The sequence below is a fragment of the Manihot esculenta genome, chromosome 9 (genome assembly GCF_001659605.2).
Source record: "Manihot esculenta cultivar AM560-2 chromosome 9, M.esculenta_v8, whole genome shotgun sequence".
NCBI classification, from domain to species: Eukaryota; Viridiplantae; Streptophyta; class Magnoliopsida; order Malpighiales; family Euphorbiaceae; genus Manihot; species Manihot esculenta.
In genome coordinates, this window is record NC_035169.2 from 32912592 (window position 1) to 32925602 (window position 13011).

The 13011-nt window shown below is 31.4% G+C and overlaps 2 protein-coding genes across 2 annotated transcripts; one reads left to right on the top strand and one right to left on the bottom strand.

Moving 5' to 3' along the window:
- Positions 1–4554: 4554 nt before the first annotated feature.
- On the top strand, positions 4555–6292 carry LOC110623313 (bark storage protein A). Its single transcript, XM_021768230.2, has 6 exons — positions 4555–4854; positions 4986–5053; positions 5131–5286; positions 5383–5562; positions 5644–5823; positions 5915–6292. Exons 1-6 carry the CDS (start codon positions 4632–4634, stop codon positions 6095–6097), a joined length of 990 nt encoding a protein of 329 aa, XP_021623922.2. The 5' UTR covers positions 4555–4631; the 3' UTR covers positions 6098–6292.
- A 525-nt stretch (positions 6293–6817) lies between these two features.
- On the bottom strand, positions 6818–11130 carry LOC110623127 (peptidyl-tRNA hydrolase 2, mitochondrial). Its single transcript, XM_043959991.1, has 8 exons — positions 10999–11130; positions 10618–10878; positions 10479–10537; positions 9313–9372; positions 9126–9195; positions 8244–8313; positions 7398–7424; positions 6818–7116 (listed from the first exon to the last, which is right to left on the bottom strand). The coding sequence occupies exons 2-8, from the start codon at positions 10825–10827 to the stop codon at positions 7067–7069; spliced, it is 546 nt and encodes a 181-aa protein (XP_043815926.1). The 5' UTR covers positions 10828–10878; positions 10999–11130; the 3' UTR covers positions 6818–7066.
- Between the last annotated feature and the right edge of the window lie 1881 nt (positions 11131–13011).

Consider the following 13011-nt stretch of genomic DNA (forward strand, 5'->3'; position numbering starts at 1 on the left):
TACCATATTGAGATTATAGGAAGAAATTGAGATTATAGGAAGAAAACTGCTTCTATTTTCTTACCTCTTGTGTAGTAAGTTACAGAGTTTATATAGTACATAATATGAACAATTAGACCTTTGATTGTGCCCTCAATTATGTCCTAGAATCGTGCTATACTAAACATGGTAAGATTTGATCACTGATTGATTTACAATCATGGCAGAGGATTCTTTCCAACACTGATTGATTTACAATCATGGCAGAGGATTCTTTCCAACACACTAGACTAGTCAAAACATATGTATATATAAGTCATCAAGATCCAGTACTCACTGATAAGTAATATAATCCTCAACTCATCTTAATCCTCAAATTTACTAGCATTGATATTCTTTTCTTCAATACACATCTTGTGTGTACATTAGATTTCAAATCATGTTGTGAGATGTAGGGGATTCAAAGCAAATGTCATTTATCTTTGGATGTTTCCACTATGTGGAATTCCACCTATTTGATGTTGAGAACTGCGAAAAATTTGAAAATGCATTTGATAGATTTGCAACTATTGATCCATGCTTTAAGTTTGATCTTGCATCTGGTAAAGAATGTGATGGTGTGCCTGATAGTTTGGATTGGGACTATATTAGAAAAATTATAGATTTCTTGGTTCATTTTTATAATCTTACATTAAAGATTTCAGGTTCTAGATATGTCACTTCCAATATTTTTTTTGATGAGATTAGTTCAGTTGATTGTTTATTACAAGAGTGAAAAATTAGTGATGACCTAATTTTGGCAAATATGGGTGAGAAGATGAAAGTGAAGTTTGATAAATATTGGGGGGATCCTGATAAAATGAACAAACTTATTTATATTGCGGTTGTGATGGATCCAAGATATAAGATGGAATTTATGGGTTTTGCACCCTCTGCTGTGTATGGGAATGGAAAGAGTTTGGATTTAACAGATAAAATTAAATCAGTTGTGTATGAGTTGTTTGAAGAATACAAGAGAATGTTTGCTAATGAAAATGCAAACATAAATGATGGTCATGCACATTCGATTGCAATTGAAAACTTGGATGAGGAAGGATCAAAAAAGAGATCAAGGATGAATTTGGGTAGTCAATTTTTGAAACATAAAATTGAGATTGGAGAAGCTAAAAATAAGTCAGATCTAAATTGTTATCTTAACGAGAGTATTCAAGTGGTGGATGAGAAAGATGAATTTGATATATTACTTTGGTGGAAACTTAACTCTAATAGGTTCCCTATCCTTTCTCATTTGGCTAGAGATATTTTAGCAGTTCCTATCTCTATTGTTGCATCAGAATCGGCTTTTAGCACAGATGGTAGAGTACTTGACTCTTTTAGGAGTTCTTTAACTCCTAAAGTTGTTGAGGTTTTAATATGTGCACAATATTGGCTTCGAAAATCTCATTGCCGTAAGTCCATTGAAGAACAAATAGCAGATATGGAAAGACTTGAAGAAGGTATGTAGATTCTTATTTAATTTTTTAAATTATTATTGGCTTAAATGTTTTATGCTTGATAAATATTAAATTATTCTTTTCTTATTTTTTCAGCATTTGCAAATTGTGAGGTGGGTAGCAGTATTAATGAAAACAGTCAAAATACCGTCAATTTGGATGGTTGATATAAAATGGAATGATTTCAAGGTAGATAATCTTTTCTTGTCATTATTGATTATTGAATTGATTCTGACAACTTTTTATAGCTATTTTAATATTTTTTATACAGTGAAATATCAGTTCAAGTTTGAAGAATATGGTAAAGAATATGGTGGTCGGAGACTTGATAACAAAAATGAAGATGTTTTTGTTGTTTAATTTTATGCTCGTTCAATCGTTTGGAATTTGGATCATGTAATTTGGAACTTTTGGATTATGCAACTTTCTTTATATTTATATTGGACTATTGGATTATAAACTATATTTTATATGATGTATGAATATTATGTGTAAAATAGTAGAGCAGGTTATTTTAATAGTAGAAGTAGAATAGAAATGTTAAATTTTAATTTTAATAGCAGACCAGGTTATTTTATTGATCTTTTATTTGTAAAAGTTAAAATTAAAATATTTCAACTGGATTTTAGAATGAATGTGAAAAAAAAAATAAAAAGTTTAAAAATCTGTTCGAATCGATCGAATCGATCAAACCGAACCGAATCAAATCGATTCGGTTTAATTCGATTATTCTTCTTATTCAGTTCGGTTCGGTTTGTGTAAAATTCTGCAATTCGATTTTTAATTATTTCGATTCAATTTGATTTTAAATCGAACCGACCGAATACTCACCCCTAGCTTCGACTCGATCTATCTCTATATAACTGGTTACTGATGACATCTATTTGATAAAATTAATACCTTTAAAATTTGTCCATATTTCAGCTCCCAAAGCCGTAGTCCTGTCCGCAAAATTAAGAATCCTTAATTAATTTCCTCATATATCCGTGGAATTTCGAATCAAACTATTACCGAATCGGCGAATCCTACTGCCGTTACATTCTAGTGTATAGATCAAATTCAATATAAAAGCGATATATTATTTAAAATTAGAGAAAATTTTATTTTATAATTATTTATATTTTAAATAATATTTTATTTTTTAATTAATTAAATATTGTATATTTTATATTTATTCTATGAAAGTATTTGATTTAATGTTTATGATAAATATTAAAAATTATTTTATTAATTGACAAAAAGTTAATTTTTAATTTTAATATAATTTTTACTTTATCAACTTACTTAAAAAATTTCTCCCTAAAAATTTAGAAGAAAAATAGAATATTAAAAAATGGGTAAAATATATACCATTCCAAAATTCACCTTTTTTTTCCTTTTTTTATTTTTTTTATCTTCCTTTTTGATAGAACCGTAATAAGTAAATGAGTTTCTAAATACAACTAAAAATTAATTCAAATATTATTTAATATATTTAATGAAAAATAAAAAAAATATTAAGTTTAATTTAAATTAATTTTTAAAATTTTTTAATTACTAACAAAAAGGACGAATAATAGAAAAAAAAACATAATTGGAATAAAATATTTATTTGAAAGGATATTTTGTTAAATAAATTAAATATTAAAGATAAATTAGTATTAATTTTTTAAAATTTTAAATTACAATTAAATTTTTTAAATTGAATTTCATCTTGCGACTAATTGAAAACATTTCAATAAACATTAAAATTAATAATTGCAAATAGGTTTATCATTTGGGGAAAAAGAAAATCCAGGAAAAGCATTAGAGTCATTCTTGATTGGTTAAGACCGGATTAATGATTATAGCCTAGTTAATCGAAATTTCATATTGATCTTAGATAAATGTGTACAGATTTATATAATATAAAAATATATTAAAATTATAATAATTTTAATTTTAATTTAATAATTATAATTTAAACTATGTAAATTTTATATTTCGACAAAAGATTAACTCTCGTTGCTGTGGACAAAATAATATTCAAATGAAATTATGAGGATATTGTTAGTTACCAAGAAGATATGAGGATCTCGTTTGGTTATTGGTATACACCTACATCGCTTCGAAAGAAGAGCTTAATTTTTATTAATTTTGATCTGATTTAGATAGTATAAACGTGGATAATGTTGCTATAATTAATAAAAAAATAATTATTTTTATATGATATTTTAATGATGCTACGTACGTGGGTATGTCAAGCTCGGAAAAAATTCAGATCTCGAGGCAAAATTTCAAATAAAATAAATAAAAACAAATCTGTGGAAAAATATTATATAAGCCTTTAGAAGTGAATTATTATTTTACGCTGCTTAAATTAAATAATTGATATAATATTTTTTCAATATTTCACATTACAGTTTGGGATGAAAATAAATATCACTAATATCTAAAATAAAAATATTAACAAAGACAAGTAAATTGTAAACATAAATTTTTAGCAATAATCGCCTATTTTTTAAATGTGATTAAACTGAATATATTCAGATCACTTATATCATGATCTAAAGAGAAATTAAACCGATAAATATTAAATTATAAAATAAATATATATTTATTAATTTATTGATTTTATTTTACATTAAATTCAATCAATGTTCTAATATATTAATATGTTGTTGTATGTTATATATGAAAAATTTATAAAATAAAATAAAAGTGTAATATTCGACTATATGGTTGATATGAAAATAAAATTTCACATCATCAGATTACCAATTAAATTGATAATATATAAATTTTATCTTAATACTATTAAATAATTTAAATTAATCATTTTAAACTAAGCGAAAAATAAATTTAAAAGTTATTTGAGTCATTTTAAATTAAGTCTATTTCAAAAAGATTATAAAATCATCCGCAAGTTGGTTGTTATTATCATTATTATTAAATTAAAGGTTTATATAAGTAAATTTCTTAGCAATATTTTAGGGTGAAATTGAACATTTTCATAAAGTTTTGGATTAAATAGGGAAAAAAGATAAATTATGGGAAAGTCATTGGCTTGACGTCTATATAAAGGTACAAGAGCAACACCCCAAAACCACAAGCAATTGCATTGCTGAAAAATCTTCTTCTCCCTTCACAAATCACTTTGGCTTTAAGATTTGGAGCTCTCATTTAGAGGGGAATCATAAGATGTGGAGTTTTAAGGTGGCTGTGGTAGTTCTGGGACTGCTGGCTATGGCGGAGCAGTCCATGCAGCTGAGTTTGAGGCACCGTCTTCATGGTGTCATCAGAAAAATCAATGAGGAAGGACCTTACCTGGGCCTTGTTTTGGTTTCAGACACCAACGAACAAGCTCTTCAAGAATCTAATGTCTTTGTTCCCAGCAACTTCTTCCCAACTGTTGCATTGGCTGGTAAGCCATTCTCTCTCCATCGGTGCTTGGTACATGATATTACTCCATTTTAGAGTTTATATCCGAATAAAAGAAAATTCCAATAGTGTAATGAATGAGATTCACTACTGTTTTCTTTACTGGGTACTTAGGAAGAACGTTCCACGTTGGCAAGATCAAGGGTGCTGATGTTATATATGTAAAGACTGGGGATGGATCGGTAAGACTAATAGTTAAATTTTAATCTCTAATTACAAAATATTAATTGGTTAATTATCGTGGAATGCTTGCTGTTAGGTAAATGCAGCTGCCACAGTGCAACTCCTCGTAGACACATTTCATATTGAAGGAATCGTCCATTATGGGAGCGCTGGAGCCGTTAACGATTCACTCTTGATCGGCGATGTTGTTGTGCCTAGCCAAGTCGCCTTCACTGGATCTTGGGAATGGAAGGTAAAAGTTTATAAAGATTAATCCAATGTAATTATATATTAATTATTATCACAAATTAAATCAGTTTTTTTTTTTTTTTTTTTTTTTGTTATGCAGAAGTTCGAGTCAAAGAAAGGGCAGCTGAAATTCGGAGACTACAATTTCCCAGAAGAAGGGAAAAATTTGCTGGGAAGCATAGAATTCCAGCCATCCACGTTGTACACCCCAGATCAAAAGCAGACCATCTTCTGGCTTCCCATCAACTCAACCTGGATCGAAACGGCGACTCAACTTCAGGTTCCTTTCTGGACTCATTTTCAAGAATATATATATACTCGGATGCCGTTGATTTGACCTAATCCATTAATGTTATTACAGAACATAGAGATGCAACAATGTCTGACAACAGACAGATGCTTGCCCAGAGCACCAGAAATTGTCTACGGATTGAGAACCTCAACTTCTGATATATACATCCAAAATGCAGCTTATAGAGAATACATTTGCACAAAATTCAAAGCCTCAACCGTGGATGAAGAATCTGCTGCAGTTGCATCGGTCAGTAAATATATATATATTTTTTCTTTCGGTTTATTTTCATTGATGCTGAAACGTTCATGTATATATAATTACACTGTTGATTTTGCAGGTAGCTCTGTCGAATGAGGTGCCTTTCATCGTATTCAGGGGAGTCTCCAACACCGCCGGTGGTCCTACCGAATACAAAAGCTATGGATATCTGGGCTCTGTCAATGCTCTGAATGCTGCTGTTGGATTCATTGGCGCTGTTGGTAGCAGTAGTGGAGGAGCAGCATCCATGGCCAACTATTGAGTGCTGTAATCATCCCAACGGTGTGTCGTTTGACGGCTTTGATTAATAAGGTTGGCCTTTGGCGTTGAGTGTAATCGGAAGATAATGCGTTTTTGCTTTTGTCTTAATAAAAGTCTCTCTTATTTTGATAGCAAGTTTCCATGTGAAAAAAAAAAAAAATAAAAAGAAATCTCCTTTTTCTCTTCTTTTATTTTTTATATCTCTCTTATTTTATACTATTTATTTAATTAATATTTCAATTAAGGTTTTTAATATTCTTTTATTATATTAAAAACCTTCATTAAAATATTACGTCAATAAATAAATATCATGAATTTTAACAATTTTGCAAAATGATAATAAATTAATAAAAAATATAACATTTTAATTTAATAATAAAAGTAAATTAACATCACTTAATATATTGGTAAAATATAAGATAATATTTTATTAATTTAATTGTAAAAAATAAAAGAAAAATAAAAAGGAAGAGGAAAAAAAATTTTCCATTATTTTTAATCCAAAAACCTATTATTGCAGACAAAATTAAAGTTAAAAAATATTTTGGTGAAAAAATAAAATTATTCATATAATTGGTTCAACATGAACAACTCCCAGAATCAATTTAAGCTGCATAAATCAAGAAAGGGCAATTTCAACACCTACAGCACAAACTAAACAAATTTCTTGAATGATCTTTCTATCGATTAAGAAAAAAGAAGTCAGACATGGCTCTGAATCTTAAAGAAAACATTCATGGTCTTTGTTCATCATATAGAAATAAAAATGTGCCTCGAGTGTTCTAATAGAAGGAAAACCACTCATGGGCTACATCATGAAGGGGCCCTTACAGAATTTTCGCCATCATCAGAAACAATAGTTGCAAATTCAATAGAATGATTGAAAAAATTGATGGCTAAGGCTTTGCATAGACTGGAAAACTCAACATATTCTTGGGTTAAAGGTTATTCACGTTTAATGGAGAAGCCCCTACAACAGCTTCAGTCCACCTGTCACGTCATCAACCACCTCAACCGGTCCTGCATGTATCAAGGAAACACAACGTCACGAGATATATATATACATATCTGAAAGAACTTCATTTTATTTTATTTTTTCCCTATTATCTCCACTTGACCAGATAATAAAAGATAACTGGCATGCATATACTTCTCAGTTTATGAATCATTTGAGCAGTTAATCTATATTTTTTTTTATTTTAGTAACAGCTGCAGTTTAAAGTTTTTCTGGAACTTTGAGATTTTTTACAATCAGATCAGATAGATACAAGGTATACACACGCTGGAATAAAGAATCTTACCAAGAATAGCCATCACTGTTCTTGAATCTGAAACAAAAGCAAAAACAAATTAAATTAAATTCTAGTATCACACTTTTTGAAGAAAAGAACGTCACCAAAAGCCAAATTGGAGAGTAAGCTTGTCAAGAATTATTTTGTAGAAAATGTAGAGTTTTTTTTTCTTTTTAAGATAAATAAATAAAATATTATTTTTCCATGACCCAAAAAAAGAGATTGAAGTGGTAGAGAGCCTGTATATTAAGATGCACGCTTATCCTACTCATTCTTGAATTTCCATATACTAGAGCTTGACCTTAGCTTGGATAGTAATTTGAGAGTTTACAATCAAGTTCCTTCTTTTTGGCCATCTGCTTACAATATATTACGGAAAAGAAAAGAGGCATCACCTATATTATCAGAGGCTCAAGCATATTAATTAGAAATGATAATTATTGTCTGGGCTAGATAAATTTGCTATCTGCAAATATACCCAGAGGAAAAATTTTAACATGAACTCAGCAATTAAAATAGGCCATCTATCTGAGGTTTGAAACGCTTCACTGGTTTCTACCTTCTACTTTCTACTTCCTAATTCCTTGGGTCCATCTCGAGTTGTTGTAACGCTCCTATAGTGCTTCTTAGCATTAATGGCAGCCCTCCATTGATTTACTTTTGAAGAGCTAACTTTTTCACTTTGCTTCCCATACTCCAAACAATCTCATTAACAAGCTAGGTTTACTAGGAAACTCCTGAGTCAAATGGATGCCTCCGTTGTAAAACGAAATATAACTTATGTGTCCAAATAAAAATTAATCATCAAGCAAAAACAAGCCAATCTCAATGAAGGAAATCAACTCTATGACTCACTTGGTGCAATCTGCGTCCTTCCTGCATCAATGGTTATATGAGTTGGCAATTTAAGTGATTTTGCTCTCTCCTGCCAAAACAGGACAAACATGTTAGGTAAACGAAAACATACAAACAAAACTAATAAAGAATCTAGAACTAAAGTTATGGGGAGGATGCAAAAGTATTATTCAAAGGACAAAGTAAAAACATCAGCCTACAAACTAAGTTTAAGCTCATTATCCTGCCAAATGAAGTTTCAAAACTAAAAAGAGGCATTACAAATTTGGCCACTGATGCAAACTGTCAACAGACATATGAGGCCCCAACAACCCTCTCTCCTTATGAGTTTGTAAATTTGATAAAAAATGATAAGATAATAAGTGTTCTAAATCGAGGAAATAATTTATAAGCACAACAAAACTGAAAAAGAAAATAATAATAATCCCAGCAACAGCAATAAACAAGGTGAAGAACAAAATCATGTCCATTAAAATGTGATTCAAATTCCATTAACTTAGCTTAGCAGAAAGTCATAGCAATATATCAATACAGTTACCATCCTTTATGCATTGGCCGCAAGAGGAAAACATTAAACACAGTTGATAATGCCTAAATTTAGGTTTCAATGGTTACAGTTATCTAAATAACGATTTGGAGACCAGAACAGTATATTTCATTAATTAAGGTGTCCATACTTATGCTCTTACTCAGAAAAATAGCATGGGGGGGGGGGGGGGGGGGGGAAGGAAAGATACATTAAAAAATGGAAAATGTTAACAAAATGTAGCAATAATAACTGAGAGAGGGTGCAAGAGCCATATTGACTATACATATTACAACTGCATAAGAATTTTAGGATGGCATTAATTATGAAATCATATGAATAATAAGAATACTGACTTGCAAAACAAGCATATCCTCCTCGCTTTCAATTTTCACGACTACCTTTGGCTGTGCACACATCTCCCACCTGCATTTTTTTTCTCAAAAGTTTAAGACCTGTTAGAGGAAGAAGCGGCAGGAAAAACACACCCAACTTCCTCTCTCAGTTCAAACTAAACTAATTTGAATGGACAAGTCGATATACCTATTTAATGCTTTTGGTGCCCGATGGAGGAGCTTCTTATATAGGCCCAAAGTTGCATGACTGGAAAATAAAGGCAGAATTTTCATGAATTAGAAAAAGGTGCAGTTGAATAGCAAGAAGAAAGAAACAACAGATATTAATCAGCCAAGGACCATTAACGTCAATGTCTCCATGAAGAAGAGAACTAACTTGTCAAAGGAACAAAGGATCAGAAGACCATCACTTTATAAGGTACAAACTGACCCTTTCTTAAAGTGTTGGATAAGTAACAAAGATAAGATCCAGCAGTTGTTCAAACAACTATAAATCCCAAAAAGCCTGCTCAACACTAACAAGAGAAACAATGGAAAGGAAAAACATTTGTGGTAAAATAATTTTTTAAAAAAATCCCACAGTGAACCCTCCGAACCCAAGCAAAAAATGAGTCAAGCTTTCAGATGATCAATAAAACTAAGAGATTTAATGTCCATAGTTGACATCTTCAGGATCTATTAACCTTAGATCTAGTACATGTTCAAATTAACATCATATAGGCAGTTAAAGGAGGGGACACCCTAGGAGAGTGAGATAGAACAGATTTGTGACCCTACTCTGATGCAACTAGACAGGCCAAACTATCATTACATCCATTATATGGTCAAAATAACATCCAATAGGCTGTTAAAAGAGGGATCCCACAGAGAATGGGGTACAACAGGTTTGCAACCGCTCTCTGGTGCAACTAGAAGGCCAAAATCATCACATATAAACTGCATGGTACATGGCTGAATGCTATTGTTCATCAGAATATATGTCAATAACACAAGCATATTCCATTAATTTCTCTGCTCTAGAAAGAAACACAGCATCAGTAAGCCAGAATATCGGTCATCAAATGATTTATAATAAGCAGACTCTACCTATCATCCAACAATACAGATGCTGTTGATCAAATCATATATAAACAAGCTCTGTTTGTGGCATGTTTGCTCAAAATTTTAAATTGTTCTCCTTGTAGAGCCCATAAATTAAGAAAAATAAAGGGAAGCTCTAAGTGATTTAAAAAGTTGCTTAGCTGAAAGACAGACAAAACAAATGCTCAAGAAAAAAAAAAGGCTGTTGCTGAGAATCTTTGTTCAAAATTTAGGGAAAAGTGTTTATATAAATTGGAAAATGAACCACGCTACCTGCATTGGGCTGCTATTTTTCCTTTTCCCATCTTAAGATCATTTCTGACAACCAAAATCTGTAAAAATTGACAAACAATTTTTTACAAAAAAAAAAAAAAGCAACCAGTAAAGCAAATATTTTGGAAATTTACATTACCATTTTGAAATCGTCGAGAATATCAGCAAGCTTCTCAATTTCAAGGGGTTCTTTGGACTTATTTTTCTTGTTACCATTACCAAAGAGAGTGTCATCTTTAGCTACTTTGGTTCTGAGAAAGATGAAAGCAGGACGGTGCGAACCAATGCAATAACCCAAAGCAAGGCAGCCTGCCCCAACTAATATGGCGCTAAGCCACCTCAAATCCATTAATCAATTCAAATCCCAAATAAAGTTCAGAGATTTCCTACAATATAAACTCTGCCCAAAACACTCAGATCGGTACTGCCTTATTAACAACTTTAGGAACCCAGAACAAATTTAAAACTCTAGCAGAAAATTTATTACATATGTGAAGCAGACTAGAAAAAGAATTAATACCAGATGATTGAGATTGGTTCTTCAACTTGAAAAGACGAAACCTAGCGGAAAATAGTGGCGGAAGAAGCAGCGCCCCCTCTCTCTCTCCCCAGTGGGGCGGAGCTGCAAATCAATTCGATTATTAAAAAAACATCATGGTTTGCAAATTGATTAATAAAAAAATTGTCAATTTTTTTAATTAAAATATTTTCATTAAAAAATTAAAATTATATATAATTTTATGAAAATTCAATTAAAATTTTTTCTTAAAATATATCACATTAGATAACCCATTAGATAATATTGACATTTATAATTTAGTCATAAATATTATCATTATTAATAAATTAGTCTTACATTTATAAAAATTTATTAAAACGTTCTTAATTTTTCTTTTTACCAACAAAATAATTCTTCTATCTATTTTTTTCATTAAAAATATAATAAAAAACCAAATTACTCTCCACCTCCTCCTTCATCAGTTTTTCCTTTTCTTATTCTTCTTCTTTGGCTCTACTTTAATTTTTCTTTTTATTTTTTTTCTTTAGAGAGGTGAAGGAGTTTTCTTCTTCTTCATCGCCATCAATCTCTTCTTCTCCTTCTTCTTCTTTTGTTGGAATAAACTATCTAATTAGGAGTAAATTACGTAATCATAGAAATTTATACAATTAACAGATTTGATACAGTCTTATCTTATTTTCTTAGAATAGGATTGCTTCATTTTTCTCTCCTGATTTTATATTGTAAATATATTTTATATCAACCTCCTTTTCGAAGAAAAATATACAACAACTAAATCATTCACAGATTCTATCGTTCAACATGATATCAGAGCAATTCTGATCCTGGAAGAATTGCTTCCCGAATTTCATATCTTGAAACCACCACCATAGCTTACCATCTGCAACATCATATTTTGTATTCCCCAACATCATTATTGCTCAGCCACCATCTGCGTTTCAATTTTTTCTTTCTACCAAGTCATTGCCCAAACACTATTCTGGACCTAAATGGCTGAGACCAACCCAATTGTCCCAGCTCTACAAAATAACCAAACACCACCGATTATCATCAATCAAGACAGTTCTGCATTCCCCATTAATGTTATACTTAATGAAACTAACTATCCATTATGGTCGCAAATCATGGAGATGCGCATTGGCTCTCGTAATAAGGCTGGATATCTCACTAGAGAAGCGAAGAAGCCACCACCTAAAGATCCTAGTTATGCAATATGGGTCACCAAAAATTACAAAGTGAAAAGTTGGCTTATTGATTCAATGGATCCATTGCTGATGCAGCGGTTCATTTGTCTTTTCACGGCCAAGGAAATTTGGGAAACTGTAGCAAAGACATTCTATGACGGATCGAATGAGACTTGTCTCTTTGAATTGAATCAGAAATTCTTCTCCACCACACAAAATGGTAGACCATTATCTACATATTATAATGAACTTGTTGCTATTATCTAGGAAATAGATTACAAGATGACCTCTCAGGAAGAAACCGTCGAAGGAGTGGTCCAATTGCATTCCACAATGGCTAGGCTTCGAGTTCATGTTTTTTTAAGTGGACTTGATATTGAGTTTGATCACGTTCGTGGAGAAATCCTTCGGAAGGACCCCAAACTTAATCTAGAAAGCACTTATGCATATGTACGAAGATAATACCAGCAAAGACAGACGATGGGAGGTTCTCAACCTATCCTTAAAAGCTCTGTTATGGTAGCCAAACGAACTCAGCAAGGACCATCACCTGGCTCAATAAAAACTCAAAGTGTCAAGTCTAATAATTTTGTCTGTAGTTATTGTGGCGAGACAGGGCATTCAAAACAAAGATGCTATGAAATCATAGGCTATCCTGAATGGTGGGACTTCACAAAAAAGCCAAGGAAGAAGGTTGCAGGAACGCTTATGACGGCAGCCACAACAGAGGTCCAACAAAGTATGGAGGACAAATCACAAACTAAAGCTAACGTTACCCACCCAAATATTGTTGGTAAGGATATTCTGACCCGGAAGATTCTTGGTTATG

Coding starts and splice junctions, on each gene's coding strand:
- LOC110623313 (XM_021768230.2), top strand. CDS start 4,632: ATGTGGAGTTTTAAGGTGGCTGTGGTAGTTCTGGGACTGCTGGCTATG. Junction 5,563..5,643: donor AAACGGCGACTCAACTTCAG/GTTCCTTTCTGG, acceptor ATGTTATTACAG/AACATAGAGATGCAACAATG. Junction 5,824..5,914: donor AATCTGCTGCAGTTGCATCG/GTCAGTAAATAT, acceptor TTGATTTTGCAG/GTAGCTCTGTCGAATGAGGT.
- LOC110623127 (XM_043959991.1), bottom strand. CDS start 10,827: ATGGATTTGAGGTGGCTTAGCGCCATATTAGTTGGGGCAGGCTGCCTT. Junction 10,538..10,617: donor TTCTCGACGATTTCAAAATG/GTAATGTAAATT, acceptor CAATTTTTACAG/ATTTTGGTTGTCAGAAATGA. Junction 9,373..10,478: donor AAAATAGCAGCCCAATGCAG/GTAGCGTGGTTC, acceptor TTTATTTTCCAG/TCATGCAACTTTGGGCCTAT.